This window comes from Hippocampus zosterae, chromosome 9 (genome assembly GCF_025434085.1).
Source record: "Hippocampus zosterae strain Florida chromosome 9, ASM2543408v3, whole genome shotgun sequence".
NCBI lineage: Eukaryota > Metazoa > Chordata > Actinopteri > Syngnathiformes > Syngnathidae > Hippocampus > Hippocampus zosterae.
In genome coordinates, this window is record NC_067459.1 from 22,737,796 (window position 1) to 22,758,026 (window position 20,231).

The window sequence follows — 20,231 nt, forward strand, 5'->3', positions numbered from 1 at the left end:
CAATCATACAGTCGTACGTCAGTCAGCTTACGTACTGTCATTGAACGCATCGCCACTCACAAAAACACCCACACGATAGAATTTTGTGACGCATCTTGTATTATTTCTTTTGATATACTATTAAATTTATAGTTCATACAATCATTTGAAAATAATTTACCAGTTTATTTAAAATGCTAAAATGTAAGGCTTTCACTCTGAACTCAAACCCGCCAATCGCAGCGTCTCCAGCAGGGGCCGCTCGCCCTTAAAAGTTGCATCTCACTTGCACACTTGACACAAAACCTCCCAGTACGTGGCCCGCATCGACAGTCCCCCGACACCGAGGAAAATTCTACCTGTCGAGTAAAAAAACATGTTCGCCTGCACGGAGATGATCACCATGTGTCTGCAGTCGGCCAAACGCAAACATGTTCGGGCTCAACAGCTGCAGCAGCAGAATCAGCAACACAGCAGCGGAAGAGGTCTCAGCATCCTTCACGATGTGAGTGATGCATTCATCATAATTGTTACTTTTTTGTGATCCATTTGGGGGGGGGGGCGCCTGCTCATGCGATCGCTGACGCCTTGCTGCGGTAGATTTGCATTTGTGATGTTGCACTGACAAAGGGGATTGAGGACAGTTTTTTTGTGTGTGCTATGCCACTCATGTTGTGCGGTGTACTTGTGTGCTGGTCTGCAGAAGGGCATCATGAAGAGTTGTATTTGCGTGATAACTTAAATGTCTTCATTGAGCTCCATTGTGTGTATGTGTGTTGGCACTATGGAGTGAGTTATTGACAGAATTATAAGATAAGATAAGATAAGATATCCTTTATTCGTCCCACAATGGGGAAATTTACAGCCTCCAGCAGCAAGAATGTTTGTAGAAAGAAGAAAGGAGAAAGAGAAAAAAAACAACAAACATCTATCTGTTTTGATTTTATGTGTGTGTGTGTGTGTGTGTGTGTGTAAGAGAGAGAGAGATTTTCTGATTGTATTTGTGTAAACCTTTTTCTAATATTATGTCCCTCTTAACCACAATGAGGTAAGCAAAAAGAAAATACAGCGAACGCCTGTCAAATTACGCTATCTCTTCCCAAATAAATGTATTCACAAATGGCCTGAGTAATTAGTGGAAGTTGCAGACTTTGTCATAGCTCACTCATCTTGCAAGGATACCCTTAAAACTAAATGGCTGGCAGCTGATTTGAAATAAATAAAGAAAGAATTGCCATAAGTGGGCATGTACATGCTTATTCTTGTCACATTACCGTAGGTGAATTTGTCTCGAGTCAAGTGAGTTGTTTTTTTTAACGTCATCAGGCATCTGGTGTCCATAGCAACTGATTTGACAAAATCCTCTCCAAACATTGTTTTGATATGTTGGCATGTGCTAAGGTCAAAGACGTTTTCCTTCAAAAAGTCCGAAGCTGATCAGACCTTGATCATGTTGACATTGTCCACTTTTTCATCCCTTTTCCTCTGGAGAAAAATAACCCTCCTCATCACTGCTCGAGAAATACATGCGTTCATCGCGTATTGATGGTGACGCAATCTTTTGGGCGGGAAAAACGTCAGGTTTATGATATGCACCCGTTCAACTGAATGCTCTCCCGCTAATTAATTCTGTCTTCTGTCCCTGCTTTTAGATTTTCCGCCGAGCTGACAAAAATGGTGAGCCAACGTTTGATGCTTCAAGAATGAACAATGTGTCCCAAATGCTTGTGTGTCCTTTCCACACGTTCTTTAAAATCGTATTTTTTTTCCCCTTCGTCGTGTTCGCGGGCACCTGTTGCAAAGTTGGGCAGGTTTAGAGGGTTTCGCTGGAACTGACATGCCTTGACCAATGGGGGGCGGGGGGGTGGGGGGATGTCAGCCACGCAATATCTGAAAGGAAATTGTTTCATCCATCCATCCATCCATCCATCCATCCATCCATCCATCCATCCATCATCTACCGCTTATCCGGGGCCGGGTTGCGGGGGCAACAGCTTTAGCAGGGAAGCCCAGACTTCCCTCTCCCTAGCTAATTCTTCCAGCTCTCCCCGGGGGATCCAGAGTCGTTCCCAGGCAAGCTGGGTGACATAGTCTCTCCAGCGTGTCCTGGGTCTTCCTCGGGGTCTCCTCCCGGTGGGGCATGACCGGAACACCTCACCGGGGAGGCGCTCAGGAGGCATCCGAATCAGATGCCCAAGCCACCTCATCTGGCTCCTCTCGATGTGGAGGAGAAGCGGCTCGACTCTGAGGCCCTCCCGGATGACTGAGCTTCTCACCTTATCTCTAAGGGAGAGCCCGGACACCCTGCGGAGAAAACTCATTTCAGCCGCTTGTATCCGGGATCTCGTTCTTTCGGTCACGACCCATAGCTCGTGACCATAGATGAGGGTTGGGACGTAGATCGACCGGTAAATTGAGAGCTTCGCCCTTTGGCTCAGCTCCTTCTTCACCACGACAGACCGATACAACGTCCGCAGGAAATTGTTTCTTTGAATGCAAAAAGAGATCTGCAAGGATTGTCATACATTCATTCGGTAGTGGACCAAAAGTCGTTAAAAAAAAAAAAAAAGAAAAAGCATATAATTCATGACATTCTGCGTTGGAGACTCGAGGACCATGACTGTAAAGAGCAATGCTGTACCGTAGAACGGCGGGTTTTCACTTAAGGACCTGCAAAACGTCACAGAACTTGAAATAATACGAAGGACGACAGCAAGCCGCCAACAATTCAGTTTGCTGCCGGCCTCATCCATCACATATAATTGAAAATAATCCTCCCGTGTGTCACGTAATAACTGGAAACGACCTGCTTTCCCTGCGCCTTTTCGCGCCGGCCGCACACGCCCCGCTCTATTTATTTTCTGTCTGGCTGAAGGAAGGTGCTAAAACACTTTCTTCTTTTTTTTTTAAAACATCCTGATTACCACAGTCATGCTTGGCGCCAAGTTCTCCCGAAGCATTCTTAGGGCGCTCGGCCCATTCGTCTCGGTGAAATAAAAGCCATAATGAGCACTGCGGCGCTGTGAAATGAAATGGATCAGCATTGCAGCCAATTCACCGTCTCCCGCCGTCTCCCGCCCGCAAAGCCGTTGAGAAATCAGACAAACAGAGGAAGGCACGCGTTGACGAAGCACCGACGTGCGCGTCGGCCGCGAACAAACAATGCTAATCCTCCACCTGGCCATGCATTTGAATTTTGCCTCCGCTTGCTTTGATCCCATCTGGCCGCGGGCGTCAGACGATCCGGTTGGGATTCAGAGCGCCCCCCCCTCGCTGTGTTCTTCATTTCAATCTTGCATCTGATGTTTGGATAACCTGGTTAGATACCTAATTTGAACCTGCAAAAGTTGACTCGATGCAACGTGACTCTCGTTGGTTGTTGACGACATTTCACCTTCAAATCTAATCTTTGACCAAAGAAAACCATTGCAAATCTTGAACACTAAACGCTTAAAAAAAAGTTTTCATGTTAACCCTTTTCTCATCAACTCCCTTAATTCTTACATCAAGATAATATGTCCGTAAAATTAAGTCCATTTTCTGAACCGCTTAATCCTCACTAGGGGTGCTGGAGCCTATCCCAACTGTCTTCGGGCAGTAGGCGGGGGACACCCTGAATCGGTTGCCAGCCAATCGCAGGGCACACAGAGACGAACAACCATTCGCACTCACACTCACACCTAGGGACAATTTTGGAGTGTTCAATCAGCCTGCCGCGCATGTTTTTGGAATGTGGGAGGAAACCGGAGCACCCGGAGAAAACCCACGCAGGCCCGGGGAGAACATGCAAACCCCACACAGGGAGGCCGGAGCTGGAATCGAACCTGGTACCTCTGCACCGTGAAGCCGACGTGCTAACCACTGGACTATCGGGCCGCCCGTCCGTAAAATTAAAGTTTAAAAAACAAAATTCACAATAAAGAATGGTCACCAGCAAAGTCAGAGTGCGTCCGCGTTTGAAATACATTTTTGGCACTGTAGAAAAATGGACACCGGGAAAGAATCCACTGAAAATTGTAACGTAGCCAATTCCAAATATTCTGGTGCCACTTTTCGGAGTTCGTTCTTTTTTTTTTCCCCCCCCCAGTGACCGCTTGACTTTTTATTAAAACAACTACAAGCTCACTCTGCACGGAAAGTTTTGTTCTCCTTTTGTCTCCTCTCATCAAATCATTTTTATTGCGTGAAATGTTCAACTCATCGCCTTCTATGGTTTTGGTTTGGGTGTGTAACTTAATTGCCCTCTTCTTACTTTCGCATTAAGGACCGGCTCGAGGACCGAGGGGCGGTCCTTGGTCCTCGGCCTTGGGAGTCAAGTCCTTGGCCTTGGCCTTGGTCTCGGCTAGCCGGTCCTCGGACACAATGAGGGATTAGAGCCTCGAAACACTTGTATAAGGACCGCAAAAATTACAAACGAATCTAATAAATTCCATCGAAGGAACCCCATATTAAGGCGCCCGGTAGTCCAGTGGTTAGCACGTCGGCTTCACAGTGCAGAGGTACCGGGTTCGATTCCAGCTCCGGCCTCCCTGTGTGGAGTTTGCATGTTCTCCCCGGGCCTGTGTGGGTTTTCTCCGGGTGCTCCGGTTTCCTCCCACATTCCGAAAATATGCATGGCAGGCTGATTGAACACTCTAAATTGTCCCTAGGTGTGAGTGTGAGTGTGGATGGTTGTTCGTCTATGTGTGCCCTGCGATTGGCTGGCAACTGGTTCAGGGTGTTCCCCGCCTACTGCCCGAAGACAGCTGGGATAGGCTCCAGCACCCCCCGCGACCCTAGTGAGGATCAAGCGGTTCGGAAAATGGATGGATGGATGGATTTTACAATTGTGTGGAGTTTGCATGTTCTCCCCGGGCCTGCGTGGGTTTTCTCCGGGTGCTCCGGTTTCCTCCCACATTCCAAAAATATGCATGGCAGGCTGATTGAACACTCTAAATTGTCCCTAGGTGTGAGTGTGAGTGTGGATGGTTGTTCGTCTATGTGTGCCCTGCGATTGGCTGGCAACCGATTCAGGGTGTCCCCCGCCTACTGCCCGGAGACGGCTGGGATGGGCTCCAGCACCCCCCGCGACCCTAGTGAGGATCAAGCGGTACAGAAGATGAATGAATGAATGAATGAACCCCATATTGATGGTTTAACTCTGGCGCTCTAAGAGGGGCGGGTCTGCCACTGACAGGTAACAGTTAGCGCAACCTATAAAGAGCGGCATCACAGTCAGGTTCAATCACGGTTTGTTGCGTTCACCATCGGCAGTTTAAATTAAAATTTAAATTATTTAAACGACCGTGTATAGTAATGCGTTTTTAGACGAAAAAATTAATGTGTGCGTCTTGGCCACATAGAAATGGATTTACTGGACAGAGTAATTATTGTCCTGCCATCTTATCTGGCAGGACAATTTAGGTCCACGCCTTCTTTGCATGCATGACGATAGCTCATGCTAATGTGCTGTGCGACTGTACTGTCGGTTGCGGAAGAGTTGGCTTCCTCCATCTGGCGGTGCTGGAAGTCTTGTCACTTTTTTTTTTTATTTTTAGGAGAAGGAGAAAGCGAGCGCGGGAGCAATAAAGATACGTAACGAGGGCCTGATTTAGAGGAACTCGACAGGTGGAGGGGTGGGGGAGGGGGGGTGACGTCGGGGCAGGGCATCGTTGTCAGTATGGGTTCAGCTGAACAGATGGCGCCCTTGAGGCTTCCGTTTCGCTGAATCAGCCGAACTTGACAGGATCGTTATGGGGCAGACGTCTCGTCGGCTCGGGATGAGAAGTGCTGCGGAGTCAAATGAAAACGAGCAAGGATCGCGCCGGGCAGTGTTGACAGTCTGCATCTTTTTCCAAGTAGGGAGCACTTATGCTTGTTTGTTTTTTTTTTTAACCACATCACTTTATTAAAAGTGAATGACTCACCAGCTGCCGCAAATTTAAAATGACCGTTTGTGTGACAGACACAGATTGTGGCGGTCAAGGAATGGCTCTTTGCAGATGACATCCGAGCCATTTACCTTTTTCACCGCTGATGGGCTCGTTTTCTGCACGTCACAGCATGCCGGATTCGCCGTTTGGACCCGGGGAGTGGCTAATTGGGAGCTTTTTGTTGCAGAATTTGCTAACGGCAGGCAAAACAACACCAGGCTGTCGATCACTGACAAAATATTGGACACGCAGGGATGATCGCGGTTCAAAGTACTCAATCTCGGAACGGCGACTTGATGCCGCGGCGGCCATTTCTACAAATGGCACAGAAGCTGTCTTCCTTTTGATGTATTATTTGCTGTTCCCAGACGACGGCAAGTTGTCATTTGAAGAGTTCAACGCTTACTTTGCTGACGGCGTCCTGACAACGGCCCAGCTGCAGGAGCTTTTCTACTCCATCGACGGTCGGCAGAACAAGTGAGTTGGATACGACCGTTGATGCACCCTTGCAAAGATGCACTGTAATCAGGATTCACCCGAACAAGGGCACAAGCTGTCGAGTACCCTTCTGACAAGGATAACTGTGATTGATCTCCTGTCCTGCTTTACCTTGTGCAGCAATCTGGAGACTGACAAGCTCTCAGGTTGGTGCTCATTGTGTGACATCTCATCTTCCTTCAGCGTACATCTTTTGGCCTATATTTGTACTTTTTTGAACTCCAACCCTGCGGTGGATTGTTTTTCTTCCACCAACTGTAATTCAACCGTTGACTGCCACCGATGCATATATATATATATATATATATTCGTCAAGTGTATTTTTCAACGGGGATTAGATGATCTACACATCTTTTGTGTAGAAGATTAAAATTAGGGGGTGAATCTCATTTTTTCATGTCAATTTTGAGCGAGAGGAAAAAAAAAACGCCAACACACAAGCCAGACAAGTTCAGGCATTTATGTGTATGTACGGTATACATGTCATATATTTGGGCCACAACATGAGGTCTGCCTGATGATGAGTTCCAATGCAAAAACAGGTTGTGACACTTCTTTCCTGTGCATAGACTATTTTTCTCAGCACATCGGGGAGTACCTGAATGTCCTGTCAGCTCTGGAGAAGCTCAACGTGGCCATTTTAAAGGCCATGTATAAAACTAAAGCGGTAAGATTTTATTTGGAGTTGCATACTGTAGCGATTACAATATAATGTGGAATATTGTGTATTGTGATATACAGTATATATATATACTGTATCTAGCTAGTATATATATATATATATATATATATACTAGCTGGTTCGCCGCCCTCAGGGCGGCTCATCAGCTAGTTCCTGCGGAAGGCTGGTAAGGTGGGCCTTCGGCCCACAAAAGTGTTGTTGCTTGGTTCAACTTTTTGTTCATCTTCATTGCTTATCGCGAAAATAAAGAGATGTTTAGCTCCACTAAATAACTAACAATTTCATTGCAATGCTTGTGGGTAGACAACATTTTTTTTGCTAAGATGCCCGCGCGATCGTAGTGAGCCACTGCCTGAGCGGCGCAGTGGCGGCGCGCAGTGGCGGCGCGCAGTGGCGGCGCGCAGCGGCGCGGTGAAGTAGGTACGTTTTGAAAAGGGACAGACGGAAGGACAGACCGCGTGCGGGACGACGCGCAATATATATATATATATATATATATATATATATATATATATATACAGTAAGTAAATATTGTTGAACCATTTATGCTATTAGGCTAACAATATGGTTCCTTGCCCTGTAAATAGCTTTGATTGTCCTAAAAAAACAAAACCTGAGAGCTGCGAACCGTAAGTCAAATAAACTCATTAGAGGAGACAAGCAGAAGGGAAATGTGCGCTGCATAATTGCGCAAGCCGCCTTAATGAGCTGACCTTCCGCCTGTTTGAAAGCGGCCCAAGTGTCGGGAAAATCCTCTGAGGGTATGCCGCCCATTGCTCGGTGCGTGTCTGGCGTTTGTTTTGACAAGGAGCTGCTGAGCTGTTGCACAACGTGTCAGCAGGATTCCTAAGCGAGGTGACAGTGGCTCTTCGTGTTGAGGGACTGGAGCAGCAATTATCAGGCCTATAGAGTCTGTCTCAATCACATTTATTTTTAATGCGATTTAATGCGTCATTTGTGTGTCAAGACAATGATGTGTAGGGTTTGTGTTACTCATAGAGGTGACCAAGCACTTGCTCTGTACTTTAGGCAGAAGTATGGGTAGATACAGTATGGAAAAACAAAAACAACTGCTAAAAGTAGGAGTGGTGATCTAACACCTGTTGAAGTGAAACAAGACAGACTCTGAAATGAACTTCACTACTTATTACCTTATATTGTGCAACCCCCCCGAACCCCTCGACCCCCCAAACACTGTAAATGTTGCTCTTTGCTTCAAACCAAGAGCTCGCTAGCGTTTTATGCTAGCTAGCGTTTTATACTAGCTGGCGTTTTATGCTAGCTAGCGTTTTATGCTAGCTAAACAAGCCTCGTGAATATTGTGAACTGAATAGCAAAGAAATGCTAAATGTAGCCAGTGAGTAATAATGGAAACAATACTTCTGACCTGTATTTATGTTTCAGATGAGGTGGAGATTTTGTGAATGCCAGACGATGCTGGTTTTTCGCACAACACATTGGCCACGAACCATTCTTGTCGCTGACATTATCAAACATCACCATGGATGGCAATAATTCATGTCACCACTGCCCCCCCCCCCTTTCCACCCTCGCCTTATAAGTCAGTAAAGGTCAACAGCAATTGAGATCTCCATCATCCAAGATCCTTTTCTTTGTTTTGGTTTTCAGTATGTTTTTTTTAATCATCCAAGGAGGTCGAAAAAAAAGTAACGAATCCAGTTTGACAAAGTAATGTGTAGAGAGTTCACATATCAGTTTTCAAATGGAGCGAGTAACATTAAAACATGGTAAGAATAGTAACTTAACTGAAGAACAGATTTAAAAAAAACACTCAAGGAAAGCAACAGAATATTGCAATTTTTGTGCCTGGACAAATGATACACGGCTTAATGTGTCCGTCTATTTTCAGGAGTACCAGAACTCCAGCGTTCTAGGCCAGTTTGTGACCCGCTTCCTGCTGCGAGAGACGTCCACACAACTGCTGTCGCTGCAGAGGTCGCTGCAATGCGCCATGGAGGCTGTGGATGAGGAAAGCGCCCCCAGTTTGTCAGTATCAGCGCTTATTGTTTTTTTTTTTTTTTTCATTCCACCTGAAAATAGACGGACACATTAAGCCGTGTATCATTTGTCCAGGCACAAACAATGATGTCAAGTCAGCAAGATTTGTCTAGCTTTTTGAGGCTTTGGAAAACAATAGACCAGAGTCGTAAACAAATTTCATGCCATTAAAAAAAAACAACAACACAAATATTGTTCATGAAAATTGAGTAATGTGGGTTTAGAGGAGCTTTTTCTGGTGCCGAATTTCCTACATTCTGGTGGTGTATTCTAATTGCTGTCATAGGCTGAATAATGGCCAAGTTGGAGCACATAAACAGGTATACGATCCGAAAGGTTATTGCCAAGAGAAAAGAAGCCCGCCCGTGCCACGATAAAGACGTAAGCGAGGATGGCCTTGGTAGCAAGCAGTGAACAGCCTCAGCTCATGATTTCACGTCCCACTAGTTTTCTTTCAATATCTCGCCCAGGAAATGGTGGAATGTGCAGAATTCCAGTTCAAACAGATGTCTGGCTAATAAGCTGCACTGAATAGGGTGGATTTGTGTGTGTGTGTGTGAGTGAGATTTGGTATGAGTCATTTCTGCTGCATTGTAAGGGCTCTTTAAAACACCGCAAACGATTAATAATGACCAAGGCTGTTATGAACTTCTAGATGTCACACTGCTTTGATTTAAAAAATATAAATATATATATATATATATATATATATATATATATATATATATATATATATATATATATATATATATATATATATATATATATATATATATATATATATATATATATATATATATATATATATATATATATATATATATATATATATATATATAATAAATATATATATATTGCGGCGGCCCGGTAGTCCAGTGGTTAGCACGTCGGCTTCACAGTGCGGAGGTACCGGGTTCGATTCCAGCTCCAGCCTCCCTGTGTGTAGTTTGCATGTTCTCCCCGGGCCTGCGTGGGTTTTCTCCGGGTGCTCTGGTTTCCTCCCACATTCCAAAAACATGCGTGGCAGGCTGATTGAACACTCTAAATTGTCCCTAGGTGTGAGTGTGAGCGTTGATGGTTGTTCGTCTATGTGTGCCCTGCGATTGGCTGGCAACCGATTCAGGGTGTCCCCCGCCTACTGCCCGGAGACGGCTGGGATGGGCTCCAGCACCCCCCGCGACCCTAGTGAGGATCAAGCGGTACGGAAGATGAATGAATGAATGAATTAATATATATATTGCCACATTGTGACCGAGTTCAAATGCAGGTTGTCAGTTCACACCAACAAAATTTTGGCATAATTTCCTGTCGGAAGTGAGGATGGAAATATTCCAGGTTGGAAACCTTGCACGGGTATCGCAGTTAGTCACTTTTTCGTTGGCCGTTTCATTAACTTCTTCTGGTTTCTTTTTCCAACGTACATCATGCGCCGATATTTCCCTCAGCCCTTTCATGTCCTGTTGTGTTTGCAACCCCTTTTTTCTTCCCTCCCATGGTGACAGAGGAGAGGTGGTAACAAGGGGCCAAAGCTGTGGTCACATGATCCCTAACGTGCCCCCATACTCCCAAAACACGGGTAAGCACAATATGAGCGAAAGCAGCTTTTCAAATCTGTCTTTACTCCTGAAAACTGAGGCTTCAAATATCCCAAAAACAGTTCCTGCAAATGTATATTGGCCATGAGAAAAAAAAAACACATCGAAATAATTGTGACAACTTAATAATAATCCACGGTCAAAAAATAACAATCGCGCTTCATGATTTGTCGTGACTGTTTATTTCCCTAGATGAGGATGCCGAATGGAACTCTCAGATTGGCCGGCTCCAGCTGCTGTTGGATAAACTGGAGTGTCAGGTATGAAACGTTGAGATTGCGCCACTGTTGCCGCATTTGACGTGGAGAGCTCATCTCGTCTTGCACTTCCCTGACCCATCGTCTCTTGCCTATGCAACCACACGCCACCCGCCGCTTCACGCGCAACTCTTTCATCCTCGCAGCGGGGATCCACAATTCAATATTGCAATGCTTAAACTGCCTACACACATCTCAAACCTCAGAACACACACACACAGTCTGTCTATTTTAGTGCCGAGTCAAGTGTGTGTGGTCTCTTGCACACAGCGCTGCTGAAACTGATGTTCCAGCCGTTTAGAAGTGCAACGTCTACTTCTTGTTCACTCATAACTGTCACTCATTTGCTGGAACTCCAAAATCTATTCTTATTGTTGTATGTCAACATGTGTTGTTCTTTTCTTCTTCTTTTTTTTTTTTTTTTTAGAATCCAAAGTTGGAGCCTCTGAAGGGGGACACGATCATGTCTCCAGCCGTAAGTCAACAAATAACTTTGCAAGTCTGATATTCATTTTGCAGCTCCTTTTTATCCTTGCTTTATTTTGAGAGAACTTTATCAAACATGCAATTAATCTAATGTAGTAATTAATTAGTAATTAATCTGGTGTAGCTATGGAAAGTATATCTACAGAGGGACAGTGGCAACCTTATTATTTGTTTGTGTGTGTGTGTTTGTGTGTGTGTGTGTGTGTGTGTGTGTGTGTGTGTGTGTGTGTGTGTGTGCTTAAGTGAAGCCTGGCAATCTTGACTTAACAGTCTAGTGGAAACGCAAAATTAGAAAAGGAAATTTATAGAAATAGTCTTGCAGTTGAATTAATTCATTGTCAGAGGTAACCATGGTGACAATTCGGTGAAAGTAAATCCGACAGGAATATATCAATGGATGTTTTTTTACGCATTTCCGTGCCGACTGAAATCCTATCGACGCTCCGAACGCAGCCCGCAGTCTGACTCACTGTGAAGAAGGATGACGTTGGAGGCCGCAACGGACCTGAAGTGCTTTCATTTTGTTGTCTCGTTGGTACAGAACATTGGTCCAGAACAGAACATTCTGCTGGTCCAGAGGAAAATGGCGGTGAACAAAACTGATCTTGACAACTTCCGCAAAGTTCTCAAGAGCTACGTCGATGCCACGTCGACTCACTCGGACAACCTACAGTTAGTATCCTGGCATTATATGTCAGCCCAATGTTCAAATACACAAAAATATAATAGATGTGGTATGATTTGAAGTAAATGATTTTAGCTTTGGAAGAGTTGGGAGGCTGGGAGTGTCGGGCATGCACATGGGCTCCAGGTGTTCCCGTCGGGTTTCGTCGGAAAACATTTTTGACACTTAAAAAAAATCTCACCGGGCACCCACGGCAATCACAGCCTGTCACGTTTGCTCATCCTGTCCCGACACGTTGTCTTACGACCATCCCGGTTCGACCGCGGTGGCCCGAAACGGAAATGAAGAGACCACCATGTTATGAAATTAAATTAAAATACAACTCATACAGGGGCGGCCCGGTAGTCCAGTGGTTAGCACGTGGGCTTCACAGTGCAGAGGTACTGGGTTCGATTCCAGCTCCGGCCTCCCTGTGTGGAGTTTGCATGTTCTCCCCGGGCCTGCGTGGGTTTTCTCCGGGTGCTCCGGTTTCCTCCCACATTCCAAAAACATGCATGGCAGGCTTATTGGACGCTCTAAAATTGTCCCTAGGTGTGAGTGTGAGTGCGAATGGTTGTTCGTTTCTGTGTGCCCTGCGATTGGCTGGCAACCGATTCAGGGTGTCCCCCGCCTACTGCCCGGAGACAGCTGGGATAGGCTCCAGCACCCCCCGCGACCCTAGTGAGGATCAAGCAGTTAGGAAGATGAATGAATGAATGAACTCATACAATTGCTAGAATGTGACCTCATACAAATAATAATAATAATAATAATACATTTCTGTAATTTTGTCTTCCATATCGTACTGTGCATGATTGTGTTTTTATTCCTAAGATGTTTACTTAAATGACCAACTGACAGTATTTCACAGAAATTTGCTGCTGTGCATCTCTTACCTCTCCTTTCTTGACTTCAGCGTGTCCGTGCCAAAGATTCCGGGAAAGTCCTCTTTCGTCATTTATGAGTTCTGGCGAGACCGCCTCTCCTGGATGAGGTCAGTATTAGCGCTCAATGTGTTTGCTGGGATATCGTGTACATTACATTTTAAGCATTTCCAAAAAAGTCTGATTTCTCAAAATCAATACATCTTTAGTTACCCAAAATGTATTTGAACTTTTTCTTTCACTTTTCAGCTACCTGCAGTCCAGCAGTAGCAAAGCCTTCCAGCGCTGCGTCATCAACATGCTGGAGGACACGGAGATTGTGTCTACAATGTTGCTTCCAGGTGGGGATATACGTAAATGTGTGTCTGTGGGCGTGAGGACATCACGATCACCCATTTGTCTTGTTTACATGTTTCAAATTTGGTAGCAATCAGACAAAATCTGAAACAGCCAAACTGACCCGAAAATTGATGCTTCAAAACATAGCTTAACTTTTGGGTATGTGTTTTTGAGGCTTTTTTTTTTTTGTGGGTCTACTCGTGATAGAAATGGGCTGCAGTGGCTGAATTTTCCAAAAAAATGTATTCCTCAATATGGGAAAATACTCAAAATGGTAATTTAAGTGACCTAGAAATAGCAACAATGAAGAAATGAAGCAATTTATTGTGGGAGTGAACGTCAGTATTTTTTTTTCCTCCCCTGCAGCTTCCTGGTGGATTATGACTAACAACTGAGTGTCACATTCGCTGTCTACAATGCTGTCATACGGGAGCTAGAGCATCAAAACCCATTCACGCACATGGCCACACACACACACACACACACACACATACACACACACACACAGGAGAAGAATTCAAAATGCATCCATGTGTTTGAAGGCTGTGCCACCATCCTACCTGCTCCGCGAGCTGGTTGTCATCCCACCTGCTCATTATTTTGCTTTGAGATGCTACACAATGTACATCCTGTGTAATTGTGTACGAGTGGGTTGTAGAAGACATTTGACTTCCAAACATGCATGACAGTAATAAAGACTTTTTCATGCAATATGCAGTCGGTATTTTCTGTCAGTACATTCTATTGGAGAAACCAGGGATTCTGATTTAAGAAACTTGTTATAAGACTCGACTTGACTATACTTACAGTGAAGGCACCAAAGCATTGGTATTATTGGTTTGGCCTGAGTAAGAAAACAACAATTTGGTTGGTTTTGTGTGTGTGTGTGCGTTTGTTTATCGACTCAAATACTTAATTCACTACAAGCTCTCAGGGTCCACTCCACAGTGTGTCCCTCGTAACATTTTTCAAGAAACTATCAGAGTTTTGGCCACAAGACGGAAGTAAACCTCCTGAGCAGACAAATTTAACCTGATGAGGCATCGAGAAACCTATTTAATCATAATCGTTACTAATAGGTTTATTATTGTGTGATACTTGGGAGCAAATGTCCTCTCTCACACCTATGCTTGGTGCGCACTGCAAGGTGGCCGCCAATATCTGTCATTCTCTCATAGCGTTTCATAGTATATTTAAAAAATATGGATACACAGTAAACTACATATATTTTCAATCATTTCCAATTCTGAATAAAGTAAGCCCTAATTGTTTATGGGGAAAGCCATGGGAAGTCGCGGCGTATCAAGGTGCCGCACCACCACCTAGAGGACAATGTGTGATCGTGCACACTCACCACAAAACCAAATGATGAACTCAAGTGTTCAGAAATAATAATAAAAAGAGCAGAAACAATTTTTTCTTTATCAGTATATATTCCTGCAGCTAAAGGTTTTGTATTTTGGATAACTCAGGGTATGGTGGGGCCTGAGGCCGTGGGAGGGGTCCAGAAGAGTCTTCAAAGAATGAAGCTAGCTCCTCCCAGCAGCTAGCTAGCAAGATTTCGGAGTTATGTGACAAATCTGACGATTTAAACATTCTTCTTGATTTTTCAGTACGACCTTTATTTAGTCTTTTTTTCTCAATTTTAGTAACACGCGCACAAATATATTGAATAGATCTGTGAGCATTTGAATGAGATTGATACATCAGAGAGAGTATCGTTCCATACTCTAATAATCAGTTAAAGATCAACTGTCTGACAAGGGGCGTCCATAACACAAGACTGCTTTCTTTTTATTTTAAAGATGACTGCCGATGCATTGTAAATCAACGAAGATAAATTATAGCGAATTTTACACCGCCCCCGTTCAAGCACTTCTCCCACAATCTGCTAATGTGAACTATGCCATCAACAATCTATGAAACTGACAAAACCCGAAAACAAACCAGGTGGATAATGGATCCCATAAATGCAGACTCAGATAAATGGTACAGACAACGTGCAGAATTCAAATTTTGTTTTATCATTGCTTGAGGAACGGAACTCCATCGTGAACGGTCGTGAAACGAACAACTGATTGATAATTATGTAATAAGGGGATATGGCCACATGGTGTCGCAACTGCACCATTTGCAAAAGGTTTGCTGCTGCTCTATGTGAACGATCATCCAACACAGATGATGAAACAAAAAAGCACTTCACTTGGATGTCCACAAAAAACAATGCAATTAAGCATTTCCTTCATTAAATCAAATAAAATCAAATTAATACTTGTATAGCACCTTTCATAAGTAAATATGCGACACTAAGTGCTTCCTTCCTCACAAGCGTCATTGGTGGGCCTATCCCAGCTGACTTTGTACCCTGACTTTGTACCAAGCCATACAAGTACAGTATATTCACATTCATTCAGTCCTTCATATAAACAAATTATTTTCCTCAATAATATTCCAAATATTTCTAAATTCATACAAACCTGTGCATATCGCCACTCTGTTATTTCATGCCCTTTTCCTCTTTTGCACATTAAGATATGCGGAAGCTATGCTGGCCAGAGCAATCTGCTTCTTCCTCGACAATCATGCCATGTTTGTGATTCAATAATTAAAAAAAAAGTCATTTCCATAATGATAATAAATAATAAACAAACCAAAAAAAAAAACACAGATAAAAATGGTGCAGTGAGTTGGCATTTGTGCGCCGGTCAATAAGGTGCATGGCTATGAGTCACAAACTGTAACAGCCTTTCACACTTCACTTAGCAAGGCACAGTGCTCTCTTGACCCTGTTGATGTTTTGTGTCATCTAACATGCTCAGGTCAAAATAACCCAGGAATGTTATCTCTGTTCGTAAGAAACCAAAGTTATAAGACGGCTGAGAATGCGGAATGTATTAATTTAGAAAAAAAAAAGCATGATTCAAAAAGCCAAAAAGTTGTGTGAGTCTGCGTGATGCTGATGAACAAACAAACAAACAAACAAACAAACAAACAAACAATTACAGCATTTCAGTCTGAAAACAATATATTGAACCATGACCCATTTTGAGTGTGCAGGTAAAACCCCAGCAATTGACTAACTAGTGATGGACAAATGAAGCTTCATGAAACACTTTTTTGTTTTCGTCTTGATTTAAAGACGCAGTAGGAATGTAATAAATTTGTATGTGGTGTTTGACCTGTTGGTGTTGGTATGAAATTTTTTATTTTGTTAGTTTTTGTCACATTTAGATGAAATCTTAAAGGTAAAACATTCAAGCAGTATTGTTTGTTTGTTGTTTTAACCAATAAATGAGCTGATAGTAAACACAACAAAGTCTTGTCTAGCAGGTGTAAAGAGGACAGGCCGTCGGATGTATACTTAACAGGCCTTTCCTCTTCTCAAGGGGAGGGAAGCAGGGGTTATTGGGCTCTGGAAAATGTATTGGTCGAGTTGTAAAAACAGCCCCCCACACCCACACACAAAAAAAAGGAAAGGAGGTGAAGGAAAATTTTGGGGTGAGGGGAACCGGAGCTGTGGCCTGCGGATGAACCCATCGGGGACTTTGCTTGGCGGGGTCATTCCAAGTTCAGGTCTTTCCCTCGCTGACTCTGCGAGAGCGGAGGAGCTGTCCATGGCTGAAGGGGCCTACTCTTGACGGCCTCCAGCCCCTGCTGCCAGCCCCCCCGGGGCCCTGTAATACAAACCCATTTCCAGCAGGAGTTCTGTGCAGTGTGTGGGGAGTGCACGGGTGGTGGGAGCCATTTAGATACACGCAGGTCATTCTGAGGCTGGGAGGTGATAGGAGAGCTACCTCCGCCGATCAAAAATCACCGGCCGCAACGTGACATTGTTAGTTTTTTTTTTAGTCTTTAGGTTGCTGTTGTAAAGCAGCGCTTCTCAAATTGGGCTGCACGAGTCATTGCTTTACGCTATTAAGTGCGTAGCATACACTGAAAGAAAAGCTGTGTTGAATTTATCCATCCATCCATCTATTTTCCAAACCGCTTTATCCTCACAAGGTTCGTGGGGGTGTTGGAGCCCTTATCCCAGCCGTCTGCACCGAGACGAACAACTATCCACGCTCAAACTCACACCTACGGACAATTTTGAGTGTGCGATCAGCCTGCCACGCATGGTTTTAGAATCTGGGAAAAAAAAAAATGGAGTACCCGGAGAAAACCCACGCAGTTGTTGTCTTTATTTGTAATGCACAAGATGGCGGTTATTGTGAGAAATTATCGAGGAGAAGCGAAAGGGTAGGGAGAGGATAGTCACCTCCGCCAATAAATATTGCCTGGCAGCAACACGAGTCAGTGATGGATTCTGCCTCCCGTTCTTTGGCCTGCTGTTGAAAATATACGGTAAATGCAATCCAAACAGCTGCACAAACTGCGACCCTCTTCGGGATAAGCGGTGAGGAAAATGGATGGGTGGACAAGCTCACAACTCTCAACATCCAGCAGATAGAGCACAAAGACTCGTAAACGACACAAATATTAAATGTTACACAGCATGGCTGGCTGGGCTGAATCTTTTCATCATCCGTTTCAATGAATTTAATTACCTTGCAATTGCTTCCTTTATGTGAACCTCTACCGTACTGTATTGTCATCATATTTCATGGGCTGTTATTTTGGCTCTTGTTTTGAAGTATTTATTTTACGTGTGCACTAGAGCACAAGACTGTATTTGTGTTAATTAGGGAAATGCGGGTGTCATCAATCACCGTAGGCAATGACCTCACATTGCTCTCATTGGTGCAATTTTTTTTTTTTTAAAAAGCAATTGTATAATTGACGAAACCTTAAGCTGAATTCTACGTTTAAAAAAACGATTCACTTTAAAGCTTTATTTTCTTTATTGAAGTATTATTTTTATGTGTGCACTAGAGCACAAGACAGTATTTGTGTTAATTAGGGAAATGCGGGTGTCATGAATCACCGTATGCAATGACCTCACATTGCTCTCAATGGTACTTTTTTTTTTTAAAGCAATTGTATAATTGACGAAACCTTAAGCTGAATTCTAAGTTTTAAAAAATTATTCACTTTAAAGCTTCATTTTCTTTATGTTAAGTGACGACAAATGAGCATGTGGCAAGCTCCGAGCATGTAACCCCGCAAAAATGTCAAACGGAGCCCATCTCTTGCTGCAGAATCACAGAGCAAACAGCAAGTCTGGGGTGGCCAACTCATCAGGCAATTTGCACAGGCCGCTCAGCATGGGGCCTTTGAGTGGATAAATGGTCCCTCCCATAATGTCAAGCGTAAGCCTGAGTGAGAGGTTGGCAGGGAGTTAATGACACGCCGACTGGTGGGCTTTCGAGGCCCCCATGATGTTTTTGCCTTCTCCGGTTGGGGAGGCGTATGTTTATCAGTGATGCCACTCAGCAGTGCCGGTAGATTCATATGCATTGATATTATTTATAGCTGATTAAAATGAATTGGACGCATCTGAACAGAGCATCTTCCATTGACAAAATTGGAATAATTTACAACCGGCCGTTTATACGGCCGCTGTTGGCTTCTCCGTTTTCTCACTATGGCAAATATCATCACCGTTGATCGCCGCACATACAAGTACTTCTTGAAAGACACAGTTGCCTTGCGAAATAGAGCATGCACGGAACACAAACCAATGCCCCATTCGAAGGAGGTAAACCCATTGAGTTTACATGATCCAATATACGGATGAGAAAATGCGTAAAATCCGAATAAGAGCATATAAGGGCCTTTAAAATCCCGGACAGTGCCAATATTTTGGTTTTACAAGCGTTATTGCATGATGCGGGTAAACATATCATCACTAAGGCCAAAAGCCCAGAACTTAAGAACTTGCGAGACCAACCTACTAACCGCCTGCCCACTATGGTACTGCCGCAACTGCAATCCGTTTAACTGATAAGGCCACACGGGTTCTTTTTCTGAGTCAGCGTTCTTTATGCCTTTCTATCAAAAAGATTCCATCTTAATTAGTATTGTTATTTTGTGCACGCGAAAGAAAAACAACCTAGTCATTTCCAAGAGGCCGATAAGCACGTTAGGGACGTGCGGAATTTGAAGACGCTTCGTCTCGATGTTGGCGGGGAGATGCCAGCAGACAGACTGTTTTGTTGACAAGAGTGCGATAGAAATGGAGAGCCGGGAGGAGAAAGCGGGACGGGCCGGTGAAGTAAACAGCATCAAGGGGGGAGAGAGGTTGGGACAAGTTGCGAGGGGAGAGGGAGGCGGCGAGCCAAGGTGGTGGGGGCACATGGGGGGTGGGGCTTGAGGGCGACGGTGAGGTATAAGCGGCGGGGGCGAATGGTCGGGGTTTGCTTTCTGTTCACGAGTAGAGGACCTCCCCATGAATTGTGCAGTCGCGAGCCGGGTCATTGGGGCGAGGTTGTCAGAGCGTGCCTGAAACAGTACACCCGGGGGTTCAGCCAGAGTTCACACACTCGGCGTGCAAGATCCATGTCCCACTGCCATGCAGATCGTGCATGCACACACACACACACACACACACACACATCAACTCAATCCTCAACGTGCATGAGTGTGCATAGCACAAATAGCCAAACAAGCAAGCGAAGAAATATGCTTCGGCCTTTTTGGCTTTGAGCAAACAGTCTCATGATGTGCACATGCCATGAGTGACGTCTTGTTTTCACACCAAGCGCCTGCAAAGTTTATCTAGAGGAGACACGGTCAATGTAAATATGCACATGGGGAAGTGAAAAGTGTTGGGTGTGGGGGTGTCACGGTGATGGAGCAGATGCGAGCGGCGATATAGCGGCGGTCATAACGCCGTCGACGGCGCGTCGCAACTCAGCGAGGGAGATTTTTTTTTTTTTAAATTCCAGTCAGTGTGGTTTTAAATAGGAGAGGCCACTAAGCCAGATTCCCCTCTGAGTGACTGAGCGCTTTGTGGGAAAGCCGTCTGCTTTCTTCC

General features: G+C 44.4%; 2 protein-coding genes and 1 long non-coding RNA gene across 4 annotated transcripts in view; all 3 read left to right on the top strand.

Moving 5' to 3' along the window:
- Positions 1-20,231, top strand: part of LOC127608118 (uncharacterized) — a 321,393-nt gene that overhangs the window by 197,770 nt on the left and 103,392 nt on the right. The gene's annotated exons all lie outside the window — the stretch shown is intronic.
- The window catches only part of tbc1d20 (TBC1 domain family, member 20), a 198,365-nt gene that overhangs the window by 14,099 nt on the left and 164,035 nt on the right, over positions 1-20,231 (top strand). The window lies entirely within an intron of this gene.
- necab3 (N-terminal EF-hand calcium binding protein 3) lies at positions 127-14,032 on the top strand. 2 transcript variants are annotated; one of them, XM_052077010.1, is made up of 13 exons: positions 127-484; positions 1,632-1,656; positions 6,260-6,368; positions 6,510-6,535; positions 6,959-7,056; positions 8,942-9,078; positions 10,593-10,666; positions 10,878-10,945; positions 11,370-11,417; positions 11,970-12,100; positions 13,009-13,086; positions 13,226-13,317; positions 13,682-14,032. In XM_052077010.1, exons 1-13 carry the CDS (start codon positions 356-358, stop codon positions 13,708-13,710), a joined length of 1,044 nt encoding a protein of 347 aa, XP_051932970.1. In that variant the 5' UTR covers positions 127-355; the 3' UTR covers positions 13,711-14,032. The 2 variants fall into 2 exon arrangements, with proteins under 2 accessions (XP_051932970.1, XP_051932971.1); XM_052077011.1 differs by having other exon boundaries at positions 134-484; positions 11,988-12,100.

What these genes read in the sequence shown, in the direction of transcription:
- necab3 (XM_052077010.1), top strand. Translation starts at nt 356, where the DNA reads ATGTTCGCCTGCACGGAGATGATCACCATGTGTCTGCAGTCGGCCAAA. An exon ending in GAGGAAAGCGCCCCCAGTTT is followed by an intron (nt 9,079 to 10,592) that starts GTCAGTATCAGC and finishes CCATGGTGACAG; the next exon opens with AGGAGAGGTGGTAACAAGGG. An exon ending in ACACGATCATGTCTCCAGCC is followed by an intron (nt 11,418 to 11,969) that starts GTAAGTCAACAA and finishes TCGTTGGTACAG; the next exon opens with AACATTGGTCCAGAACAGAA.